A 24,604-nucleotide genomic window follows, 5' to 3' on the forward strand; every position below is an offset into this window, starting at 1 on the left:
TGACCCAGACGGATGGTATGAGGAGGGAGGAGGGAGGGGGGTTCAGGTTGGGGAACATGTGTACACCCATGTGGATTAATGTTGAAATACAATATTGTGAAGTAATTAGCCTCCAATTAAAATAAATACATTGATATTAAAGAAAAAAAGAAAAACAACAAAAAGAATTTACTATCTATAACAGAATTATATCCAATATCTTGTAATAACCTATAATAGAATATAATGTGTACTATGCTGTACACTTAAAACTAATACAGTATTATAAAATCAACTAATACAGTATTGTAAAATCAACTTAACTTCAATAAAAAGTTAGCAGCTTTACTTATGCAGTATGAAATCTATAAATTGAGTTGTAGAGTGATTTATGTATCTTAAAGAAATGACAGAGGTTAAAGTTATTTAAAAAGTGAAGTGACATATGTAGAACAGACTGGTGGACACAGTGCGGGAAGGAGAGGGTAGGACAAATTGAGAAAGTAGCACTGACATATATACACTCTCACGTGTAAAGTGTAACTAGCCGGAAGCTGCTAAATGACATAGGGAGCCGGCCTGGAACTCCGTGACAACCCAGAGGTGTGGCGGGGAGCTGGGGGAGGCTCAAGATGGAAGGGAGGTATATATATAATATATAAATATGTAAAATTTATATATAAATATATAACATACATATTTTATACAAATTATATAATTATACATATATAACTTATATATAGTATATGTAACTAAATATATATCCCATCCATCTTGACCCTCCCCCCACTCCCGTCCACACTTCTAAGTTGTCCTAAATTGCCAGGCTGGGCTCCCTGTGTCATCTAGCAGCTTCTTGCTAGCTATATATATATACATACACATATATATTTGAAGTGAAACTCACTCAGTCATGTCCAACTCTTTGCAACCCCATGGACTGCAGGTAGTCCAGGGAATTCTCCAGGCCAGAAGACTGGAGTGGGTAGCCTTTCCCTTCTTCAGGGGATCTTCCCAACCCAGGGATCAAACCCAGGTCTTCTGCATTGCAGGCAGTTGTCTACCAGCTGAGCCATAAAGGAAGCCCAAGAAAACTGGAGTGGGTAGCCTATCCCTCCTCCAGTGGATCTTCCCAACCTAGGAATCGAACCGGGCTCTCCTGCATTGCAGGCAGATTCTTTGCCAATTGAGCTATCAGGGAAGCCCAAATATATATATAAAAAAACACAATGACTCACAATGATGTACACAAGAGACCACCACAACATTATAAAGCAATTATCCTCCACTTGAAAAAAGTGAAGTGATATGCAAATACAACATGGCATTATTATTAGATCAAACATTAATCATTAATTCTTTCAACTAAACAGACAATGTGTTAGTTTAGACTGAGCTGTGGAATTATAAATTAGTCCTGATATTCTATTTCTTCACTATTAAATTCCTTACATGTATACTTAAGTCATTTCAAGAAAGAAGTGGGATATGCATGTTTCAAGATATTAAAAAACAAAATTACCAGAAAAATCTAAATAGTAATTCATATATTAAAAAAATACTCCAAACATTGCAACATCAGGCAGATGACACACATACAACACTCTCACCTCATCATCTGAGTAGTTGTAGGCAGACGCTACAGCCACCCACATCTTACTGGCTACTGTTGCTGCTTGTTTCATACCAGATTTTAGCACATCTATCTTGGGTCCTGAGAGGATATTGTCCAGCTTTAGCCCTGACAAAGAATTTACCACAGAACCCAATGAGCCGTGTGGTGAAGAACGGACCAGTGCTGATAAAGAAGTTGAACGTTCCTTAGGACTTCTGGAGGGAGTCTGTTGCTTGAGACGCCCCGTAGAAGTTTTAGACCTGGACACTGCAGGGGAGCCCTTTTCACTTTCAGGACTCTCCTGTGCTGGTGGACCATGATCTAAAGGTAGGCTTGATCTCCTCTCTAAAGAGTGAATAAATGTACTGGTAGCACCAGACTCTCTGCTTCCCTCTCCATGTAGTTCCATACTAGTAGACTTGCTACCTAAGGGACTCTTTAGATTCATATAGCTTTCAATTTCATCAGCCAGATTACGTGCAATAACTGGAGAAAACAGCTTCTCTTCTGAATCAGTTTTTTCTCCTATACATTCAGTGGCTAAAAGAGACAAAGGATCTAGTCCAGTTTCAACATCTTCCCTCTCAACAGCTTTAGCAACACCATACAAGCTATTTCTCTTATTTGCTAGATCTCTGGATCCTGCTTTCGAGTCTCTGGACTGATTACTATCATTTTGTAGACTGTCACATGTGTCCTTTGTCATAGCAGCTTTAGCTACATGTTCATCAACCCCAGGCTCGATCAACTCTTGGCTCTCCTCAAGCATTTCTAACACCGACAGTCGGTGCTCCGAATCCCAAGTGCTTTCAGATGCGCGAGTCCTAGCGTCAGCGGGATGGCAGCTAATACTCCCAAAGCTGTGGGCTCTTGCATTATGGAGTGGAGAAGCCTTAGGACTTGTCAGTGCTGTGAGAATCTTGGCGTCTGCTCCCATCATGATAGCCACTTCACTTGAATTCAAATCCAAACTACTCTTCTTAAGTAACATTCCTGCTCGACTTTCAGAACTAAAACTACAGCTTCTCTCTGGAAAATGCTTTTGTCTTTTTTCTCCTCTGTCACCATTCTTCTTGAGATTAATAACTTCACCAAAGACAGCATCTTCAACTGGATCTTGACTAGAAAATAATACACTTGATGTACTACCTAAAAAGAGAAAGTACAATTTTAAAAATACATCTATTTTCTGATATAACTTGTATTAAAAAAATGTTTTTTTCTGATTTTTGAAAGTGAGACATAGAGTAAAAGATTCAGAAGGGTTAGATGGTATACAGAAAAAGTCCCAAAACACTGCTTAACCCTGTGTCTTAAGAACATTTTAATGTCTAATATGTCTTTTATCCTCTATGCATATACATACACATTTTAAGAAAAGATCATGCAATATATACTGTATAAACCTGTATTGTTCACTGACAGATATCATACCTATTAATAAATATAATCTATAAACATGTTTTATATTTTAAGAGTTTTACATTCAACTTAAGAAATAGATTGTGTTAAATAGCAGACCTAAAAATAAACAGCAGAGCTGTATGCAGGTCAAGAATCAACTGTTAGAATCAGACATGGAAAAAAGGAATGGTTCAAAGTTGGGAAAGGAGTACATCAAGGCTGTATATTGTCACCCTGCTTATTTAACTTACATGCAAAGTACATCATGCGAAATGCCAGGATGGATGAATCACAAGCTGGAATCAAGACTGCCAGGAGAAATACCAACAACTTTAGGTATGCAGATGATACCACTTGAATGGCAGAAAGTGAAGAGGAACTAAAGCGCCTCTTAATGAGGATGAAAGAGGAGAGTGAAAAAGCTGGCTTAAAACTCAACATTCAAAAACAAAGATCATGGCATCTGGTCCCATCATTTCATGGCAAATAGATGGAGAAACAATGGAAATAGTGACAGACTTTATTTTCTTGGGCTCCAAAATCACTGCGGATGGTGACTGCAGCCACAAAGTTAAAAAACGCCTGCTCTTTGGAAGAAAAGCTATGACAAACCTAGACAGCATATTAAAAAGCAGAGACATCACTTTGCCAACAAAGATCCATATAGTCAAAGCCATATAATCAAAGCAAACTATTTCCAGTAGTCATGTACAGATATGAGAGATGAACCATAAGGAAGGCTGAATGCCAAGGAATTGATGCTTTCTAATTGTGGTCTGGAGAATTCTCTTGAGAATCCCTTCGATAGCAAAGAGATCAAACCATCAGTCCTAAAGAAATCTACCCTGAATATTCATTGGAAGGACTGAGGCTGAAGCTGCAGTCCCAATACTTTGGCTACCTGATGAGAAGAGCTGACTCACTGGAAAAGATCCTGATGCTGGGAGAGACTGAGGGCAGGAGAAGGAAGGGGTGATAGAGGGTGAGATGATCAGATGGCATCACCGACTCAATGGACTTGAGTCTGAGTAAATTCCAGGAGACAGTGAAGGACAGGGAAGCCTGACACACCAGTCCATGGGGTCGCAGAGTAAGACACGATTTAGCAGCTAAACAGACAGAAAAAGAAATAATCTCTTCTATCCTAGATTTCATATACCTAATTCAACAAGTATTTACCAGAAATCTACTTTGCACAAAGCAAATTCATAGTCATAGATTACGTATTTGCTATAGCCAAAGTCTTACTTCTCCAAAGTACTGAATAAAAAGATCTAGAATGGAGTGCTTAGTATCAGCAAATGATAAGAAGCCTAATAAAATCTGAATAGCCAAAATTTTTTCTGTTAAGTTTATTCCTTCAACAAGTATCTGAATGCCTACTAGCACCCACTACATGAAGTGCTAATACAGTGAAGAATAAAACAGACATAATCCCAGCCTTCACAGAGATCAATCATGTTTCATCAAGTGTCTATAGGAATCTCCCCCAGCTTTAGGAGATGCAGGCAGTCATTAACTCCTTGCTACCATGCAATTTTTTCCACGCCAAAACCAAAAACTATCTCTAGTTGCATCACTGCGTGCATGCTGAGTCGCTTCAGTCATGTGCGACCCTATGAACTGTAGCCCCGCCAGGCCCTTCTGTTCATGGGATTCTCTAGGCAGCATGCCCTCCTCCAGGGGATCTTCCCCACCCAGGGATCAAACCAGGGTCTCCTGCATTGCACGTGGATTCTTTACCACTGACTCACTGGGATTAGCAGAACTTAAGTCTAAGCATTCATATTTAGGATTCTCATTGGTTTTTTAAAAACCTTAGAGTTTGGGGCAAAAGTTGTTTTTGATAAAGTCTTTTTTTTTCATCTTTCAAATTGATTTAAAGATTCTTTTTAATATTCCAAATTGGTATCTAATAATCATAATCAACCAACTAAAGAGAACTAATAATAAGCATTTAGATATTTTTTAAAGCTTTCAGGGGAATTAAATCAGCCTGTTTTGTAACTCTGAAGTTTGTACCTACTTCAAAAAAATTTTACCAATATTTTAGAAAAGATATTTGCAAATTTACTGGTTCTTATTTCTAGGAGTTTAGAGGCACATTTTGTTCAATTTTAAATTGACTTTGACTTAAAATATGTTAAAATATGTTTGACATATTTAAAATAAATTAAAATGTTTGACATACTGGCAAAAGCCTCATTCCATTTCCTCCTTTCTTGATAGAATAACTCTTTCTACATCAAAATGTAACATGGAAATAAGATCAATAAGAAGAGAAAAAAAACACACCAGTCCCCAAACTATGTCCATTTCAATATTCTGAGAAGATTCTAAACATTTGATGATGAAAACTCTGCCCTCCTTTTTCTTTTTAATCTGCTATCAATACGCTGGGAAAACAGGATTAAGGATATATATATCAGTTACTTTTTCAAAAACACATTTAGCTCCACCTCTTGAACAAAAGCCCTCACCCCCTGCAAAAGAAAGGAAATTGGTATCACAATAAAAAAAAAAAAAAAAAAAAACAACTTTAGGAATGAGAAGTATTTCCACGTTAAAAAGCTAAGCAAATTAACTTCTATGAAGTCACAAGCAGATATACTTACAGATTGACTTAGGGAAGTGAACTGCAGCTACTATGCTGCTGCTGCTGCTGCTAAGTCGCTTCAGTTGTGTCCAACTCTGTGCGACCCCAGAGACGGCAGCCCACCAGGCTTCCCCGTCCCTGGGATTCTCCAGGCAAGAACACTGGAGTGGGTTGCCATTTCCTTCTCCAATGCATGAAAGTGAAAAGTGAAAGTGAAGTCGCTCAGTCATGTCCGACTCCTAGCGACCCATGGACTGCAGCCCACCAGGCTCCTCCATCCATGGCATTTTCTAGGCAAGAGTACTGGAGTGGGGTGCCAAGCGCAAATAACACAGGCCAATCTCATTGTCTTTTAAAATCATACACTTAAATGTTTGTCTTACAAGTATTTGGGAGGGCCACAACATAATTGAAAGTAGTAAATTTATAGGAGTTACATGCCATAGAGTTACTCATTACAAATACTGATCCCCTGGAGAACGGAGTGGCAACCAACTCCAATACTCTTGCCTGGAGAACTCCAGGGACAGAGGAGCCTGGTGGGCTACAGTCCATGTGATTGCAAAGAGTTGGACACAACTAAGCAACTAACACTGTGACTGTATGACTTAATCATAAATAAGAAGTCGCTCAGGGTACCTATAATAATTGGGCAAAAATTAAAGACCCGCTGGTATTTTTGTATAGAATCCAAGTGATATGAATCTTTTTCTTCTGTTTCCTTTCAGGTATAGGAATTACCCTGCTACACACAAGCCCTTTGGAATCTGACCACATAATTGCCTCTGTGTTCAGAATAAGTATGAGGCCTATCCTACAGTTCGTCTCTCATTATCAACCATAAGAAAGGAGGACAGAACTCAGAACAGGCACAACAGTAAGAAAAGTATTCCAGGACTTCCCTGGTAGTCCAGGGTTAAGAATTCACCTGCCAAAGCAGGAGAACAGATTTGATATCTGGTCTGAGAAGATCCCACATACTGCAAAGCAACCAAATTCATGCATCACTACTGAACCCGTGTTTGAAAGCTTATGAGTCCTAGAGAAGACTCTGCAACAAGAGAAGCTGCTACAAGAAGATGCCCACACATCACAAGTGGAGAGCAGCTTCGGCTCACCACAAATGGAGAAAGGCTGCACACGGCAATGAAGACCCAGTGCAGCCATAAATGAAGAAACATTTAAAAAATTACATAATACATGAATGCAGTCTTATTTTTTAAAAAAAGGTTTCCAAATAACATCTAAACACATTTAATACTCTTCCTTTTAAAAATTAAGTGTTTTTAAATAACTATTTTAATTTCTTCTTTAGCCCATTTATAGGATTCAGCTTATTACTTTTGACTCTTGAGCATGTTCATTATAATTAAGCTAGCAATTTATAACGTCACTAAAGACACACATGGACCTACAGAAGTATGTTTTAAACACTTAATAACAAAAGTGCTGGACTTCCCTGGTGGTCCAGTGGTTAAGAATCTGCCTTGCAATGCAGGAGACAAGGGTTCGATACCTGGTCCGGGAAGATCCCACATGCCGAGGGGCAACTAAGTCCATGTACTGCAACTATTGAGCCCACACTTTAGAGCCCAGGAGGTGCAACTACTGAGCCCACGTGCTGCAACCACTGAGGCCCGCATCCTAGAGCCTGCTCTTAGCAGCAAGAGAAGCTGCAACAATAAGAAGCCTGTGTACCAGAGAGTAGTGTCCAGCTCGCCACAACTAGAGAAAGTCTGCATGTAGCAACAAAGACCCAGTGCAGCAAAAAGATAATAAATAAATTAAAAGAAAATTACTTAATAACTTAAATGCAAACACTTACCAGTGCTACTTTTTCTGCCGTTGATATCAAATATACCAGATGGAACTTTCACAATACTGCCGCCCCACGCAGGAGGTTCAGCAGGACTCTGGGGCTCTGCACTAGGCTGAGAATGTCTGGCCACAACAGCAGAGACATTGCACACCTCTGGGAAAAAATATTTGGACATTATCATTCCTATTTTCGCCAGTACTGAACAGAAACAGTACTTTTAAATATATCTTATGGACTTTTTTTTTCTATGTGGAGATGAATACATGATTATTTTATTACTGATTTATTCTGATTTATTTTACGCCATAAATGTTGCCAGTATTGACTGAAATAAATGCTTTATTTTAGCATTCATAATTCTAACTTGAGCATTCCTGAGTGAATCAATTAAGACTGGCCTTTCGTCACATTCCTCATCACTTCTGAAGTAGGAGAGGGGCTTGCTTCTGTATAATTCTGGAGCATAAAATAAGTGACATCATTAAAGAAAGGGAACTTTTGTGTAAGAGGACAAGAAGAACATCATGTTATCATAAAGCCAAATATTCCTCCATATTTTCTTAAAGTGATTACTAGAAAACATTTCTATCACAGTGGGTACCCTAAAAGAAGAAAAACTACAGACTATATTAGAACTTACTAATGAAAAATGTCAACTTAGATAACTGAAGGACTTCTAGTGAAAGAGCATTTTAAATAAAAGGTACAGTGGAATACAAGCTTGATGCCTCAAAGTTTAGTCCTGGTTCTGTCATGAAATAGTTACTTTACACTGGCAAATGAATACCACGATGGGTTGCACTTTCCTACAAAACTGAGGGCTGACCTATAGAGTCTCTAAAAATCTCTTAAATTCTAAAATTCAGAGACTACCAAAAATCTATCATATATGACACAGAGTTTGTGCTACATCATTTCAGTCATGTCCAATTCAGTGCAACCCTATGGACTGTAGCCCGCCAGGGTCCTTTGTCCATGCAATTTTCCAGGCAAGAATACTGGAATGGGTTGCCATGCCCTTCTCCCAGGGGATCTTCCTGACCCAGAGATTGAATGTGCTTCTCTTGGTCTCCTGTACTGGCAGGCAAATTCTTTACCACTAGTGCCACCTGGGAAACCCATAGATAACAGTACATAATATCTTATAAGCCCAGACTTTACATTTCTGAACATTATCACCAAAATTATCAAATAAGACTTTTAAATAATAGAGATAACTCACTAAGTAAAGCTAAGTAAATATCAGTACTTAACCTTCTGTTTTAGTTATTAAGTCTCCTGACATTTGTTCTTCAGGCACATGAATTTCTGCATCGTCCTTTAAAAGTTCATCCTTAGACCCATAGCCTTGGTCAGACTGACCACCTGTTAAAAAGAATAAAGGCTGACATATGTTTTCATATATTTACAGTCCAGCTATAAAATGTCAAAAGGAAATTCCACCAACTTATGCAATTCAACTTCTAAAAAGAAAGAAGAGACGAAAGCTCACAAAGCACATGAAACATTTTACAACAAAGATAAGAAGCAAAGAACAGCAGAAAGGAATTTCAAAACTAAAAACCGTTACATACTTGAAAGCAATGCATCTTAATTTCCTCATGTATAAATTAGTAGATTTGGATGCTTTGAAAGTTTCTTTTGGAGTGTACTTATAAAATGCTACTTTCTGTGTTAAGATAGAAGTGGAAATAAAACATACACCTGCTTACTTCTGCAAAAAGAAATGCAAGAATAATAAACCATAAAACAATAAAACTGGTCACCAACAAAAGGTGAGGGGAAAACAGGATGGAAGGGATAGAGAGGAAACTGCTCTAACTACGGTTATCATATTGCTTTTTTATTTTTGGAAACGTAATTTCTACATATTCAAAAATTAAATCAGCAAAACTGTGGGTGGGGGTGCAACTAAAACTGAATGTGCACAGAAACAAAAAAAATCAATTGTTCATGTGCAACATAACCACACTTAAAGGATGGGAGAGGACTAATGCAAGTAACTTCTAATACATTATTTTGAGTATACACCCTTAGCCTGAGGGATACTAGTCAAATTCTGAACTCCTTCAGTTTGTTCCTCACAGGAAAATGTGTGTAGCAGTGCTGAAACAATATTATGTGTACCGGAAGACTGAGCAATTGAGTAAATGTGATGATGTTGGGAACAAAGATTCTTACTATGGAAGAAGAGAGATTTTTTACAAAAGTAAAACAAAATGACATGCAGAAAGGCAAAGAAAAACTTGTGTAACTGAGTTGGAATTAGAAGTATTTCTAAAATAATATAAAACATTTTCTAGCTCTGCTGAAAAAGTCCAGACCACCACCCTGGAGGGAGTAAGCATATCTAGGGCCCAGATCTTGGTTTCTAAAATCTATTGCCCATTAAAAGGAAGCTGAGATCCTTGAAGAAATGGCTGATTCCAGAGCTCAGGCAGGGAAGGTACAAGAATGAGCTAGGAACACTTTGTTATGTAAGAAAGCAAGTGCTCAAAGACACGAGAGGACATTTCTAAAGGACATCCACCGCCTTACAACCATCACAGCAGTAAAGACTGGTCCAGGCAAGAATCATCAATGGATGCTAAACTTAAAAGGCAAAGTGTGATGAAAAAGCAGATATTCTTGCATAGTCTCAGAGTATCTCTTCACAAGTGGCTTATTATCTGCAGGAGGGCTAACAGTAACTAACAGAAACCAAACACTGACACCAAGTGACCAAAATCAACACCACCAATGAAGAACAGACAGAACTGTGGCCTCTGAGATGTGACCGTCTCAGAAGGCTATCACAGCATTTCTGTATTTCTGTAGAAGAGCCATGGGTGCATAATCTAATTTAATCACAGGCAAACATCAGACAAACTCAAATTTGGCAGCGTTTCACAAAATAACTTGATTTACTCTTCAAAAAGGTCGAGGTCATGAAAGACAAAGAAACAGTGAGGAACTATGCTGGTTGAAGGTGACTAAAGAGAAGGAGTTAAGTACCATAAAGGACGTTACAACTGAGCACACTGGGGTAACAACTCTGCATTAAAGTGGTATCAGTGTTTCCCTGAGGCAGTGAGCCGTACTGCAGTCCTGTAAGAGCGAACACTGCTGCAGTATTACGAGGTAAGAGGGCAAGATGCACGCAATCTGCTCTCACATAGTGGGGAAAAATGTGTGTATGCATACAGAAAGAAAATGATAAATGTGTTAACCTCAAAGTGAATGAAGCTAGATAAAAGTTATTCAAGAGTTCTTGGTAGTACTCTTGAAACATTTAATAAGCTTAAAATGATTTCAAAATAGTTTTTAAAAAGTCTACTTTGGCTTTAATGTTCCATCATTTTAAGGAAATAAAGGCAAGTTCCTAGGGAAACATTATCAAGGATGTCAATGAAAAACACATAAAACAAAAAATATAGTGACTTCCAATGTCTACCACTTTGTATTTTTTTATTTTTTTCACTTTCTGTCGCTCTTTAAAGTGCCATTGAAACTATGGGTTTGCCAATAACCAAAGAATCAAACAAAAAACTTGCTATTTAGATCACCAACAAGGACCCACTGAATAGCACAGGGAACCATACTCAATATTTTTTAATAACCTATATGGGAAAAGAATCTGAAAAAGAATATATATATATATATATATATATATATATATAACTAAATCATTGTACATCTGAAATTAACACAATATTATAAGTCTACTGTACTTCAATTTTTAAAAAAAATTTTATGAAAAATACTGCTATTAAGAATGACTACGTTCAGTCATTTTTTTATTGGCCCCTCAGAAAGTCTGGTAAAACATTATGGTGCCATGAAACGGACACTGGACTGGGAACTGAATAAACTGATTAAACTCAGATATGCCTTCAATAAGCTAACTGACTCAGTATCAGGTACCAAATGGAAAGATTCTATGAGATAGTCCTTCATGAAAAGAGTAACTTAAGCATCTGGGCTGGCGGTTTCCAAAAGTATCAGATGACATCACCAGAAACACTACAGAGACATAATCATGGTAAATTCAATACTAGAGCTTCAGTCATTTGAAATGTAACTGAAAAGAAATATATGAAATAGGGATCTGAAGTTTCTTCCCCAACTGGGGAATACAGAATCTTCATGCAGTTTCCCAGTATTACTAGATCTTTTTTCCCCCTTAAAGGAGACCAACTTAATAATCTAGAGAGAGAAGTAGAGTGCTTACTATAATAATAATTATTATTGTAAGTGGTAAAATGTTTTCATACCACAAATTATTTTCTTGGTTTTTCACAAATGAAATCAGTTTATTCTGTAAGTACTAGGAAAAAATATAAGAGAAAATAAAATAAGGTGGTTTTCAAATTAAAGTCTAGTGAAAATTCCTACATGTTGAAAGAAATTTAATTTACAAACAGGATTGTAACTTATAGTTTTATGTTGACTTTCACCAACTTATACCTGCTTCTGTAATCATGGGGGTAGTTTCTAGCACAAGAATCAGCAGATTAGTTTTAGCAACCAAAATCTACCTCAACAGCTAGAATACTGAAATCTTTAATGCCCATAAAACTATTTGACACAATGATACTACAAATCACCCTCAAAATAAGAATTGTAGACAGGCATAGCATATTTTCAAATAAGATAACAAATATGCTTTGCAAGTTAATCATAAAGTTACTTGGGCATTTTCAGTAGTACATATATGATTATACAGAAGAAAAAGCCAAGAAAACTAAATTTGCTTTCTACTTGTAAAGGTACTTAAAACCAAAGGCCTTTCCCCCACCCATGCATGTCAGCAAAGTTTAACCTAATAAATGGGAAATTACCTGAAGTGGTTAACATTCAAGGGTAGAATTAATGCACACGTGTATCCATAGCTTCACGTCATACAAGTCTGTCTGCACCCCACACCATAACAGCCAAGGACAAATGCAGCACCCAGAAACAGCACAGAGCATAAAGCAGAGCAACAAAGAGCAGAGAAAAGGAAACTTCAGTCATTGAGACAAGTTCATCAGATGAAGCACAGGAATTAAGACTCAGAGTTCTTTATAAAGAAAAGCTTGAGATACTAATTAACAACAAAAAGAAAAAACACAAGAAGGATGTGCAACACACATGTAAAATATGCTACTTTAATTAAGCTTATTTCTAACTTCAGAGGATAGAGCTTTGAATGCCCATGGCTTTGTATGTAAAACTACAAAACTTCAGCAGTTTTGCAGATTTTAAAAAGTGTCATTTAAGGTAATGACCAAGCAAAGAATACTTTTTTCTCACGGTGTGTGACTTCTTTTCGTTCCTTCTTAATATTCATAATTCAAATATTTAATAACTATTATCACTTAATGAAAAAAGGACTTGCAATTTGCATTACTATCAGTCAACTTTCTCAGCTCACAATACTTAAAACAAAAGGCCTATTATAAAATTCCTAACAATTATATCATATACTTGCACAAATTAATGAGAACAAACACAAAGTACCATTGAGAGCCTTTTGTACAGCACTCCAAAGTTAATTTTATACTACAGGAAATAAAGAGACATGATCAGCAGTCAGAGGTCTACCTTCTCCCCTTATTTATACATGGTATTTTTAAGGTACTCGTACTGCACAAGCTTGAAAGAGGAAGGTAAAAGCTTTTTTGAAAAATGGAAGACTTAACGTGAGAGTTAAGTGAAGGGTTAGTGAATCCAGATTTTAGTACCTGTGCTAGACTGATTGTCAGTGGAATCAAGCCTGATTAAATCTCTGACGAAGACTGTGTGCTCCCCACTGTTAGCATCATTAGAACTATCCACGCTACCGTGGCTCACCGTGTCCCCATCACTTCCACCTGTGGCATTCTGGGGAGCTGAAGACAAGCACAACAGCAATTCAGTAACTCATGCACTGGTAATCTCTGAAACTAAACATGAGTGACTCACAGTTCTTTTAAAGTTGCAGAATACTTTCTAAATCTGTGAGAGAATAAAATAATTTGGGGCTAAAGCAACCTCTATCTTTAGTAGTATATGAAAATATCAACTAGAATTCACCTCTATTTTCTGCCTCATATAATTAAAAATTCATATGCCTATAAAACTTATGGTTCAGCAAGAAAGTTATCTTTCCAATCACATGTATTACCTGATATTGAGGAGACCTGTGACTTTTGCACGGTATTTTTAAGCGGCTGCCTAAACTGTGCCAAGCCACGTACCACATTCCGTACCTTCGTCCACAAGAAGATACCACTGCGGGTACTGCTAGGCCACGGGCTCTCCAAAACTACCTAAAGGTAAAATAACGGTTAAAATAATGATTATTAGGAACACTGAATTTTTAAATGCACACACATATTATACAAAAGGAATTCTACCCCCAAACCTCTTTTTCTAAATAATAAAATGTGTAGAAATTTATCAGTCTTAATAAACAGCATATATTGCCTAATGTCAATCCTACTTACCTTATTATAATAGCCATAAGTAATAGCATTTGGCTTTATTTTAGCAGTTTTCATTTCAAATAAAACTCTCACTGCTAAAACAGGATGACCCCAAAGTCCGCAAAGTTGCATCACTACTCGATAGCACACCTAAAAAAAATAACATCAGCGCATTAGCATATTAGTCTGTGCCTTGTAAAGGTTCTTAAATGCCTTCACTCAATTCCTGTCAAAGTTATCAAGCAATAGTTATTACTCTTTTGTCCTTTGTTCTGGTTTGAGAGTCTTGGTAAACTATTCTAAAAATCTATTCATTAATGGAAGTACCAGCACTATTAACTTTTCCATATAAGACCTATGGGCACACATAACATTGGTTTCAGTAACAAAAGTTACACAAAGGGACCAACTCTTATTTTCCATAATTTGAGAAGGAATTCATTTACACAGTATTTTTAAGTGGCTGCCTAAACCGTGCCAAGCCACGTACCACATTCCGTACCATTTTAAAATCACACATGATTAAAATGACTCTCTTCTAAATCATGTTTTATATTTTATGGTAAAGGAATTAAAAGCAGCATCTCTGGGATGCCTACATAACAAAAAGAATTCTATAGACCCATGTCTTAAAAAAAGAAAGTTGAAAACACATCAGTTCAGTTCAGTCACTCAGTCGTGTCCGACTCTTTGCGACCCCATGAATCGCAGCACGCCAGGCCTCCCTGTCCATCACCAACTCCCGGAGTTCACTCAGACTCATGACCATCGAGTCAGTGATGCCTTCCAGCCATCTCATCCTCTGTCGTCCCCTTCTCCTCTTGCCCCCAATCCCTCCCAGCATCAGAGTCTTTTCCAATGAGTCAACTCTTCGCATGACGTGGCCAAAGTACTGGAGTTTCAGCTTTAGCATCATTCCTTCCAAAGAAATCCCAGGGCTGATCTCCTTCAGAATGGACTGGTTGGATCTCCTTTCAGTCTTCTCCAACACCACAGTTCAAAAGCATCACTTCTTCAGCGCTCAGCTTTATCACAGTCCAACTCTCACATCCATACATGACCACAGGAAAAACCATAGCCTTGACTAGACGGACCTTTGTTGGCAAGTATTTTCAATATGCTATCTAGGTTGGTCATAACTTTCCTTCCAAGGAGTAAGCGTCTTTTAATTTCATGGCTGCAGTCACCATCTGCAGTGATTTTGGAGCCCACAAAAATAAAGTCTGACACTGTTTCCACTGTTTCCCCATCTATTTCCCATGAAATGATGGGACTGGATGCCATGATCTTCGTTTTCTGAATGTTGAGCTTTAAGCCAACTTTTTCCCTCTCCACTTTCACCTTCATCAAGAGGCTTTTTAGTTCCTCTTCACTTTCTGCCTTGAGGGTGGTGTCATCTGCATATCTGAGGTTATTGATATTTCTCCTGGCAATCTTGATTCCAGCTTGTGTTTCTTCCAGTTCAGCGTTTCTCATGATGTACTCTGCATATAAGTTAAATAATCAGGGTGACAATATACAGCCTTGACGTACTCCTTTTCCTATTTGGAACCAGTCTGTTGTTCCGTGTCCAGTTCTAACTGTTGCTTCCTGACCTTCATACAGATTTTTCAAGAGGCAGGTCAGGTGGTCTGGTATGCCCATCTCTTTCAGAATTTTCCACAGTTTATTGTGATCCACACAGTCAAAGGCTTTGGCATAGACAATAAAGCAGAAATAGATGCTTTTCTGGAACTCTCTTGCTTTTTCCATGATCCAGTGGATGTTAGCAATTTGATCTCTGGTTCCTCTGCCTTTTCTAAAACCAGCTTGAACATCAGGAAGCTCACGGTTCACGTATTGCTGAAGCCTGGGTTGGAGAATTTTGAGCATTACTTTACTAGCGTGTGAGATGAGTGCAATTGTGCAATAGTTTGAGCATTCTTTGGCACTGCCTTTCTTTGGGATTGGAATGAAAACTGACCTTTTCCAGTCCTGTGGCCACTGCTGAGTTTTCCAAATTTGCTGGCATACTGAGTGCAGCACTTTCACAGCATCATCTTTCAGAATTTGAAATAGCTCAACTGGAATTCCATCACCTCCACTAGCTTTGTTCGTAGTGATGCTTCCTAAGGCCCACTTGACTTCACATTCCAGGATGTCTGGCTCTAGGTGAGTGTGAATGATCACACCATCGTGATTATCTGGGTCATGAAGACCTTTTTTGTACAGTTCTTCTGTGTATTTCTTCTGTGTATTCTTGCCATCTCTTCTTAATATCTTCTGCTTCTGTTAGGCCCATACCATTTCTGTCCTTTATTGAGCCTATCTTTGTATGAAATGTTCCCTTGGTATCTCTAATTTTCTTGAAGAGATCTCTAGTCTTCCCATTCTGTTGTTTTCCTCTATTTCTTTGCACTGATGACGGAGGAAGGCTTTCTTATCTCTTCTTGCTATTCTTTGGAACGCTGCATTCAGATGCTTATATCTTTCCTCTTCTCCTTTGCTTTTCGCGTCTCTTCTTTTCACAGCTATTTGTAAGACCTCCCCAGACAGCCATTTTGCTTTTTTGCATTTCTTTTCCATGGGGATGGTCTTGTTCCCTGTCTCCTATACAATGTCATGAACCTCATTCCATAGTTCATCAGGCACTCTATCCATCAGATCTAGGCCCTTAAATCTATTTCTCACTTCCACTGTATAATCATAAGGGATTTGATTTAGGTCATACTTGAATGGTCTAGTGGTTTTCCCCACTTTCTTCAATATTTAAGTCTGAATTTGGTAATAAGGAGTTCATGATCTGAGCCACAGTCAGCTCCCGGTCTTGTTTTTGTTGACTGTACATAGCTTCTCCATCTCTGGCTGCAAAGAACATATCAACCTGATTTCAGTGTTGACCATCTGGTGATGTCCATGTGTAGAGACTTCTCTTGTTGGCAAAGGCTTTGCTGAGAAAATGTGTTTAGTGAAGAGGGGTAGAATTGATCATAAGAGGACAATCCAACTGGCAACTCCTAAAAGTTTAGAATCTCACATTTGGAAGAACGAGACAGTAATTTTACAGATCCCTGGCAAAGAGGCTAGCCAGCTTACAAGAGCAGTGAACACAGCAGACAGAAACTACTATAGCTTAATTTGAGAATAAGAAAATATAAAGAAAAAGCTACTCTTCTTGGGATTTGTAAAATGTCTCTATTTATAACAGGGTTGTTTAACAACTGTGAGCAGTAACATAAAGTCAAGTTGTGGCCTCTTAAAAGGGAAGAGAAAAAAGAATTGAGAAAGCATATTTAACTCAAGAGATGAAGGAAGGAAAGAGATGTGAAGAAGCAGAGGATCATAAAGATGCGTGTGTGTGTGTGTGTGTGTGTGTGTGTGTACACACATACATATAGCTAGAAATGAAGAGTTTAATTCAGAAGCAGAAGAGTTCAGAAATTATCAGAGCAACTTCACAAATGACTAGGTTAAAGAAAACTCTTACTCTATAAAAGACGCATGCCGTGATTAAGAAGAATGTGGCTCGAGAGAGTTCTTCAAATATCGGAAGTGTTGTCACTTCACTGACAACTTCTGCAATGCCAAAAAATCCAGAAGGAAGTGGAACTGAACTCAGCATGGAACACACTTTCTAACAGAGCAAGCTCAAGCACAGATAAGGTCCCATATGTTACAGACTTCCAACATCTCAGGTTTTATGTTGAAGTTTTACTAAAATATCTTCAAGTTCTATTCGACTCCAAGATTCTATGAGTCATGAAGAAATAATTTACTTTCTGTGTCAAATTGGGATTAATCTGGATTTCCCAAAACCATTCTCAAAAATTTATTCTGAAGTCGACAAAGTATTCCTTCAAACTTCCAGGCTTACTTGTATAAGAGGCAGACACCAAACTAAAGAAACAGTAAAAATGTCAGGGGTATAATTTTTTAATTGCTGTATGTTGTTGCCTACAACATGATACCTTTTGGATATCTATGGTAGATAAAAGATGGCTACAAACTCTTTACTAGTCTTCCCGTTGAGAGGGCTCTGTCCCTTCTCCCTGAATTGAAGGGGAAAGCCTCTGCGATTACATGACCGATAGGATTTGCCTGAAGTGACAACTGTACCAGTTTCCTGGTCTAAGCCTTCAGAAAGGTCAGTTTCTACTTCTCTCTCTTGAAACACATGCTCTTGGAGTGCTAAGCTATCATAGGAAAAGCCCAAGTATCACAGGGAGGGGTCTGAGACTATATGGAGGAAGAGCGGTCCATCTGAGCCTGGTTTTCCAGATAACCTTGCCAAGGTACCTAGGCTGGTATTTGAGTTAAGCTGTCTTGGACCCTCCAAATCAGACCAGCTGTAAGAATGAGCTTGACACAAACATTTCATTTCCATTAAAAATTCAATAAATGGTATTAAAAGCAAAACACGTTATGCATTTTAACTTTAATTTAGCCTACGTGGCATATGCTATTTCTGGGTTTCTATGAGTTTTATTTAAAAATCTATGTTATTACAAGTTTTACAAACAAAACATGCAGATCACAAAGCTGTTAAATTAAAACAAACATTAAGCATATGAATGAGACAGTGGTTTCTAATGGAGTATGAACCTAAAAATCAAAACCACTTACTTGCTAGGTGGCCTTATATATGTGTCATTCATCTAAGTTTCAAATTTTCTTTCTTTGTAAAATGTAACATTATAATATATAATTGCTTCAAAGAGTTGCTGGGAATACCAAAGGAAATAATTACATAAAAATATTGTGAAAAATTTTAATGTGCAATCCTATGTGTAATCAATAAATAAAATGCATCAAATATGTCAAGCAAATATATATCCTTAAAGTTTTAAAATAAACACTTCTTTCTTCCAGTTGTAGAGATGTAATTATCTCAGGTGACTACAAATCTGTCAATATAACTTGTTAGAAGTAGGAATACAACAAATTAACCTCCAAATTTTAAGCCTCCTATCAGAATGTTTATTGGGAAAATAATCTAAAAACATTTTTTAGCTTACTAGTCGTATCTGCTGCATGTTAGAAAACAAGAAAACGTAATTACTTACTTGTAACTACCATAGAATCTTAACACATACATATAGAGGAAACAACTTTTCAGGAAATTTGTCTTATGAACTTACCAAAGAAACTTAACCAAGTAATGTGCTCTGACTTTACAGTGCAGTAACAACTAATACTAGCTCTCTCATGGAGCATATTTTAAAGCACTTTAAAAATATGATATGCTTTCACAAAGTTGAAATATATCCTAAAATATATCTTAGATACAAAAACTAACTCTATAAGAATAAAATTTTTAAAACATATGAGGTACAAAACACTAATACTGATCAAACACTTTTAATTTCCGAACAGTTTTATAAACATCAGATGAGAGAATATGTAATTAAATGTGAGAATGGATGTTAGTATTTGTTCTGTAACTCTATCTTTGTATTTGAAAAGTTTTTTATAACATACAGATAATACTTTGAGAAAAACAAGTTTAGTGTGGTTACAAGCATTATTAAATCTTAGTAAGGTACATGCTTTATTAGATTCAGATCTTTTTTATTTTAAAAGAGGAAAAAATTAAACATAAAAATTACTCTATCACGCGCCCTTCTTCAATTGTATTTCTCTTCAAATCTTGTGCTGTCTCCTTCTTCCCAAATACCCATTACTCCGAATTTTTATTCCAACTATATTTTAAATTCTAATCTGGTTCTTATATCATTTACAGTTATTTTAACACAAAAATAAATTTTTAAGGGAAAAACAGCAAAGAGGAGAACTAAATCAGTAACTCAGTTTCTTCAGCTGTCTGTTCGATAATACCACTACCTATCTCTGAGGATGGTTCTGAGCCTGAAAAGGTTCAGCACATTGTTGACTGAGCACTGACTATCAGGTACTCGTCTAGACACATGTACATTAAAAGATTTAACCATGAAATTAACCATCTGAGGAAAGGAACTAAATAACACTATACTGCAGACGTTTCTGATTACATGGAGCTACTGGCATCTAGTGGGTGGAGCCAAGGATATGCTAAACATTCTAGATGTATAGGAAAGGACCTCACAATAAATAATTATGTGGGCCAAAATGTCAACAGTGCCAAGGCTGAGCAGCCCAGACCTCCAGCTTCAGATACATAATATCTGAATCACAGATAGGTTATGTAATCTACCTACAACACAGGTCCTAAGTGGAAAGCCACTTACTAAAAGCCTATTTGCTTCTTAGTAAAGTTATCTCAAGAATAAAATTAAATCAATATTTTTTCTATTTATCAAGGGTAAATAATCTGGTCCAAGTAAGTCAATTCTTGTTGAATTTCAAAGCAATAACTTTTAAATAAATGTATTTAAAAATAAACAATAGGTATTAGCTCTATGAAATAGGGTAACAGTTTAATGAAAATACCTGAGGTTACTGAAAGCAACTGAGACCTAAATTTTCTTAAAAATATAAATAGAATTTATCTTAGTAACAACTCAGTGTTATACTTGCCTCATCTAGAGGATCCACATCTGTTTTCCTCATCTTAATAAGCACATCATATGCCTGCTGAAGTGCTCTGACCTTAGGATGAGAAACTCTAACATAGGCTGGGAGACAAATAAACCATAAACTGTAACAGTGACTGAAGAGACACTTGGCCCACTGTGGTGGATTTGTGTAACATCTCCTCGCCAACTTATGAGCTGTTTTTATCTCCTAGAAAGAGAATAAATAAAAAATTATGACATTCATTAAAATTTATTAGGATGACAGGAAAAATGAAAAGCAAAAAGGAGAGAAGAATTTAATGTAAAATTTGACTCTGAAATCAAGCATTTCATATTTTTGCTTTTGTGAATAGCTTCCTACTTAGTGCCACATGGTTCTTTTTATAGGAGCACTTTATACTGTTTTAACTATTTTTTTGGCAAGCATGTGTCTCCTAAGAGAATAGAAATTCCTTAAAAATGGACATCATTCATGTTATAATAATATAATGGGTAATTAAGTGCTCTTCACATATATGGCACTCAAATGTTTGATGAATGAAAGGGATTTAGCCATTCATAGCTTATGAGTTCTATAATATCATTCTTGAAAAGTCAGAGGCTTCTCACTCTTCTCCCAACTAAAATGTTTAAGATGTTCTGAGTGCTGAGTTATTCCCCAAGATTTATATCTACCTTCTGTGTTAATTCCATCACAGATTCTTTCAAATCACCTATTCCTTTGCAGGCAACATATTCTGAGAAAGATCACAGACGTCCCTACCTAATAGTTTGATAGGTATATTTTCTACTTCTGATTTTCATTCTGATTTAGGTGGAAGACAGAAAAGGCATCAAATCTGCTGAGCTTTATCGAACTCTACAGACATTCAGAAACTACAGAGCCCTCCACATGTCAGACTGACACTGTCAGCCTTGCATTACAGACCCCTCTGCTGGATGTGTTCTAAATAAACATACTGTTATGAGCTGTATTTCCAAGAGATGTGCCTGGAAAGAAAATTCTGGGGCAAATGAAATCTAGAGACTTAGTAGCAAAATTCTCCCATTTTAAAAAACTTGCCTTTTATTAAGCTGATAACAGTACATATATTTTAAAAAATTCCCCTCAGATACACTGAGAGAACTGTGTACTACATGAGATTAAAGACCACCTCAAGTTACCTCTAGGATTTGAGGGACTGCACTCGAACTGGTAAAACCGGAACTAAGAATTTCATTCTGAAATTTTCCATGTTTTGGAGACCCCCCAAATATTAGTATATACATATGTATATATATAAAGGATGTTTGATTTTAACTTGTACCTAACCATAGTTTAACTCTTTATACCTAAATCAAATACAGTATTAAAGCAAGATGTCGAGGTTGTCCTAAGTTAACTCCCTTTATAATGTAATATTCAGTATAAAATATATTTATACTAACCATGAGGAAAAATTAAAATCACAACGAGATACCACTTCATATGCACTAGATGGCTAAACCCAAAAAGACAGACGATAACAAGAATGTGGTGAAATTCCCACTGCTGGTGGGAATTTTAAATGGTATGCCCACTTTGGAAAATAGTTTGACAATTTCTCAGGTTAAACACAGTGTAACTATATGACACAGCAATTCTACTTAGGCACATACCCAAAGAAATGAAAACATAACCACACAAACATTTGTACACAAATGTTTACAGGACTACTATGCATAATAGCCAAAAAGAAAGAACCAACCACATGTACATGAATGGATAAATAAAATATTCCACACAATGGAATATTATTCAGCAATAAAAATACGTGAAATACTGATACATTCTGCAACACTGATGAACCTTAAAAACATGCTAGGTGAAAGAAGCCAGTCACAAAAGACCACAAACTGTACAATTCCATTTTTATGAAATGCCCAGAATAGGCAAAACTATAGAGACAGAAAACAGATTAATGATTGCCTGCGGCTATGGAAGATGGAGGAACTAGGGGGCTAACAGCTTAGGGATGTGGGCTTTCTCTTCAGGGTGATGACAATGTTCTATAATTGGCTGTGGCGGCAGCTGCACAACCCTGTGAATGCATGAAAGCCAGAGAGTATACTTAAGAGTGAATTGTACGGCATGTGCATTATATTTCAATCAAGTTTTCTAAAACTGTATTTAGTTCCCAAGCTTCTCTTAGAACATAAACATAAGCATTCAAAACCTTCACCCTCAAATTGTAAGTAGGGTTGCAAAAAATCAATTTTAATTCATTAACAACCATAGTGGATCTTCAAATAATTCCTGTGGGTGATAAGTCTAAACTATGAGCTACATATCATATATACATAGTTTACATTTTAAATTAGATAAAGAATATCTGACCTGTTTAGTTCTCTTAGCCATGAGAGCTGGACTGTTTGTAATGCTACTGCCAGTAGGGTGTCTACTAAAACAAAGTTTCAACTCCTGTGGTCTGTCAAAAAGCTTAAGGTCCAGTCTTGGAAAGTATTTGTAACTAAAATAAAAAGCAAAAATAGAACTGCTGATTTAAAATACATTAACTCTTCATATTATTTCAGAATTTAGGTGAATATTTCTAAACTTCAAATGTAACCAACATTATTCTCCAAAATCCTTGTATACACATTTCTTTTTCAGATATGTAAGATGATGTAATTATAAGATAAGTAGACTATCTACATGGAGACTTTGGCTCCTCCCCATCCTATATGTTATTTTCAACCAATGCCTAAAGCACAGAAAACCCTGATATTTTGACTTTGAAGAATTAATAACTCTTTCAACAGAACACATGTATTCAATGATAATTTATATTAAAACATTTAGTATATATACTTTGTAATTTTGTTTCTTTATAAAAGTACCTTGTAGTCACATAAAAGGAAAAATGCCATAATAGTTTTATATTAGGGATGTGCCATAATTTAACAAATTCTTTACTGTTTGGACAAAGTTTGCTTTGCTTAATTTCTTAGAATAAGACCCTATAAGAGTTTTCTATGGTAAATGTCTATCAAGAAAATAAAAATTATTATAATCACTGTCAAATTATTTCCAGAAAAGTTATACTCATATCCTCAAGTTGATAGAATAAAAATGCTTCTATTCATCATTTGATTTGCATTTCTTTAAATACTAGAAAAGCTTAACATACTTTCATATTATTGACTATTGGGATTTCTTCTCAGGAACAGCCTACTTATTTCCTCTGGCCAATTTCCTTCTGAAATATATTACCTTTCCTATTTGATATACTTATCTGTCAACACCTGATTTACTTATTTGTCAATACCTGCATTCCAATGTATAATGATTAAAGTCAAAGTAAAAAAGAGCTCTCTTTCTATAATTGACATGCAATCAAAAGAGTACTTAATTAAATCACTCAATCTCAGGCATACAGTCTTCATTCTTATGTAGTCCTAGTGAGATTATATATTAATTTTATTTTTAGAAAGTTCTTTTATATTCCCATTGCCCTAGAAATTCTTTTATGAATACAGTCTAAGAAAGTAACAGTGTGTACACACAAAGATATAGATAGCAGAAAACTACAAATGAATTCCATAGGAAACTAGTTTAATTGCATGCAATGTAGTTACTCAAAATGACATGGCACAAAAATATTTATTGGCATGGAAAAATGTTCAGACCATTAAAGGTACACACACATCACAACAAATATGTGCAAGATGAACTAATATTTGTTTTCAGTAAATTCAAATATATGTACAAAAAAGACAAAAACATATACATATGATCATTAACAGACATTAAGTATTAGTGCTAAAATGATGTGCTAATTTTGTGTGATTTTCTGAATGTATTAAAGTATTACCATGATCATAATAATAAACAAACTTTTTAATTTCTTAAAAGATTCCCATCCAAATTCTCTAAGTTTATTTTAATAAAGACTGATTCCTGGCCCTCTACTTTTAAGTGATAGCTTACTAATGCAATAGAATTTCACAGTTTTTCACTGACAACAAAAACACCCCAAAAGGAGGGGATCCTCACAAATATTTTTCTTCTTCAGAAGTGAAAATTTTAAAGATTAAAATGCGGTAAATGTTTAGGTTAATAGTGATCAGCATCTGGCTTCCCTTCAAACAGGGCAGTCCAGTTCTTAAATTACAATCCCTGGTGGTATCTCCATAGAATATTCATCTTCACCAGTTCACAGAATACATTTTGAAAATGTATTTACAAATGATCAATATACGTATCTACTAATAATTGCAAAATTTCAAGCTATTAAATTGTATCCAAACAAC

General features: G+C 36.3%; 1 protein-coding gene across 3 annotated transcripts in view; it reads right to left on the reverse strand.

The window, feature by feature from the left end:
• Positions 1–24,604, reverse strand: part of DENND4C (DENN domain containing 4C) — a 118,413-nt gene that overhangs the window by 31,180 nt on the left and 62,629 nt on the right. For 2 of the 3 annotated variants that reach the window (XM_025281471.2, XM_025281472.2), the window contains exons 16-23: positions 22,689–22,821; positions 20,334–20,540; positions 13,863–13,991; positions 13,541–13,685; positions 13,119–13,265; positions 8,668–8,778; positions 7,420–7,566; positions 1,590–2,743 (exon numbers count right to left, since the gene is read on the reverse strand). In XM_025281471.2, coding sequence (XP_025137256.2) covers positions 1,590–2,743; positions 7,420–7,566; positions 8,668–8,778; positions 13,119–13,265; positions 13,541–13,685; positions 13,863–13,991; positions 20,334–20,540; positions 22,689–22,821 — 2,173 coding nt within the window. The remainder of the gene's footprint in view (positions 1–1,589; positions 2,744–7,419; positions 7,567–8,667; positions 8,779–13,118; positions 13,266–13,540; positions 13,686–13,862; positions 13,992–20,333; positions 20,541–22,688; positions 22,822–24,604) is intronic. The other variant, XM_006070894.3, reaches the window with a different exon arrangement.

This window comes from Bubalus bubalis, chromosome 3, assembly GCF_019923935.1.
Source record: "Bubalus bubalis isolate 160015118507 breed Murrah chromosome 3, NDDB_SH_1, whole genome shotgun sequence".
Lineage (NCBI taxonomy): Eukaryota > Metazoa > Chordata > Mammalia > Artiodactyla > Bovidae > Bubalus > Bubalus bubalis.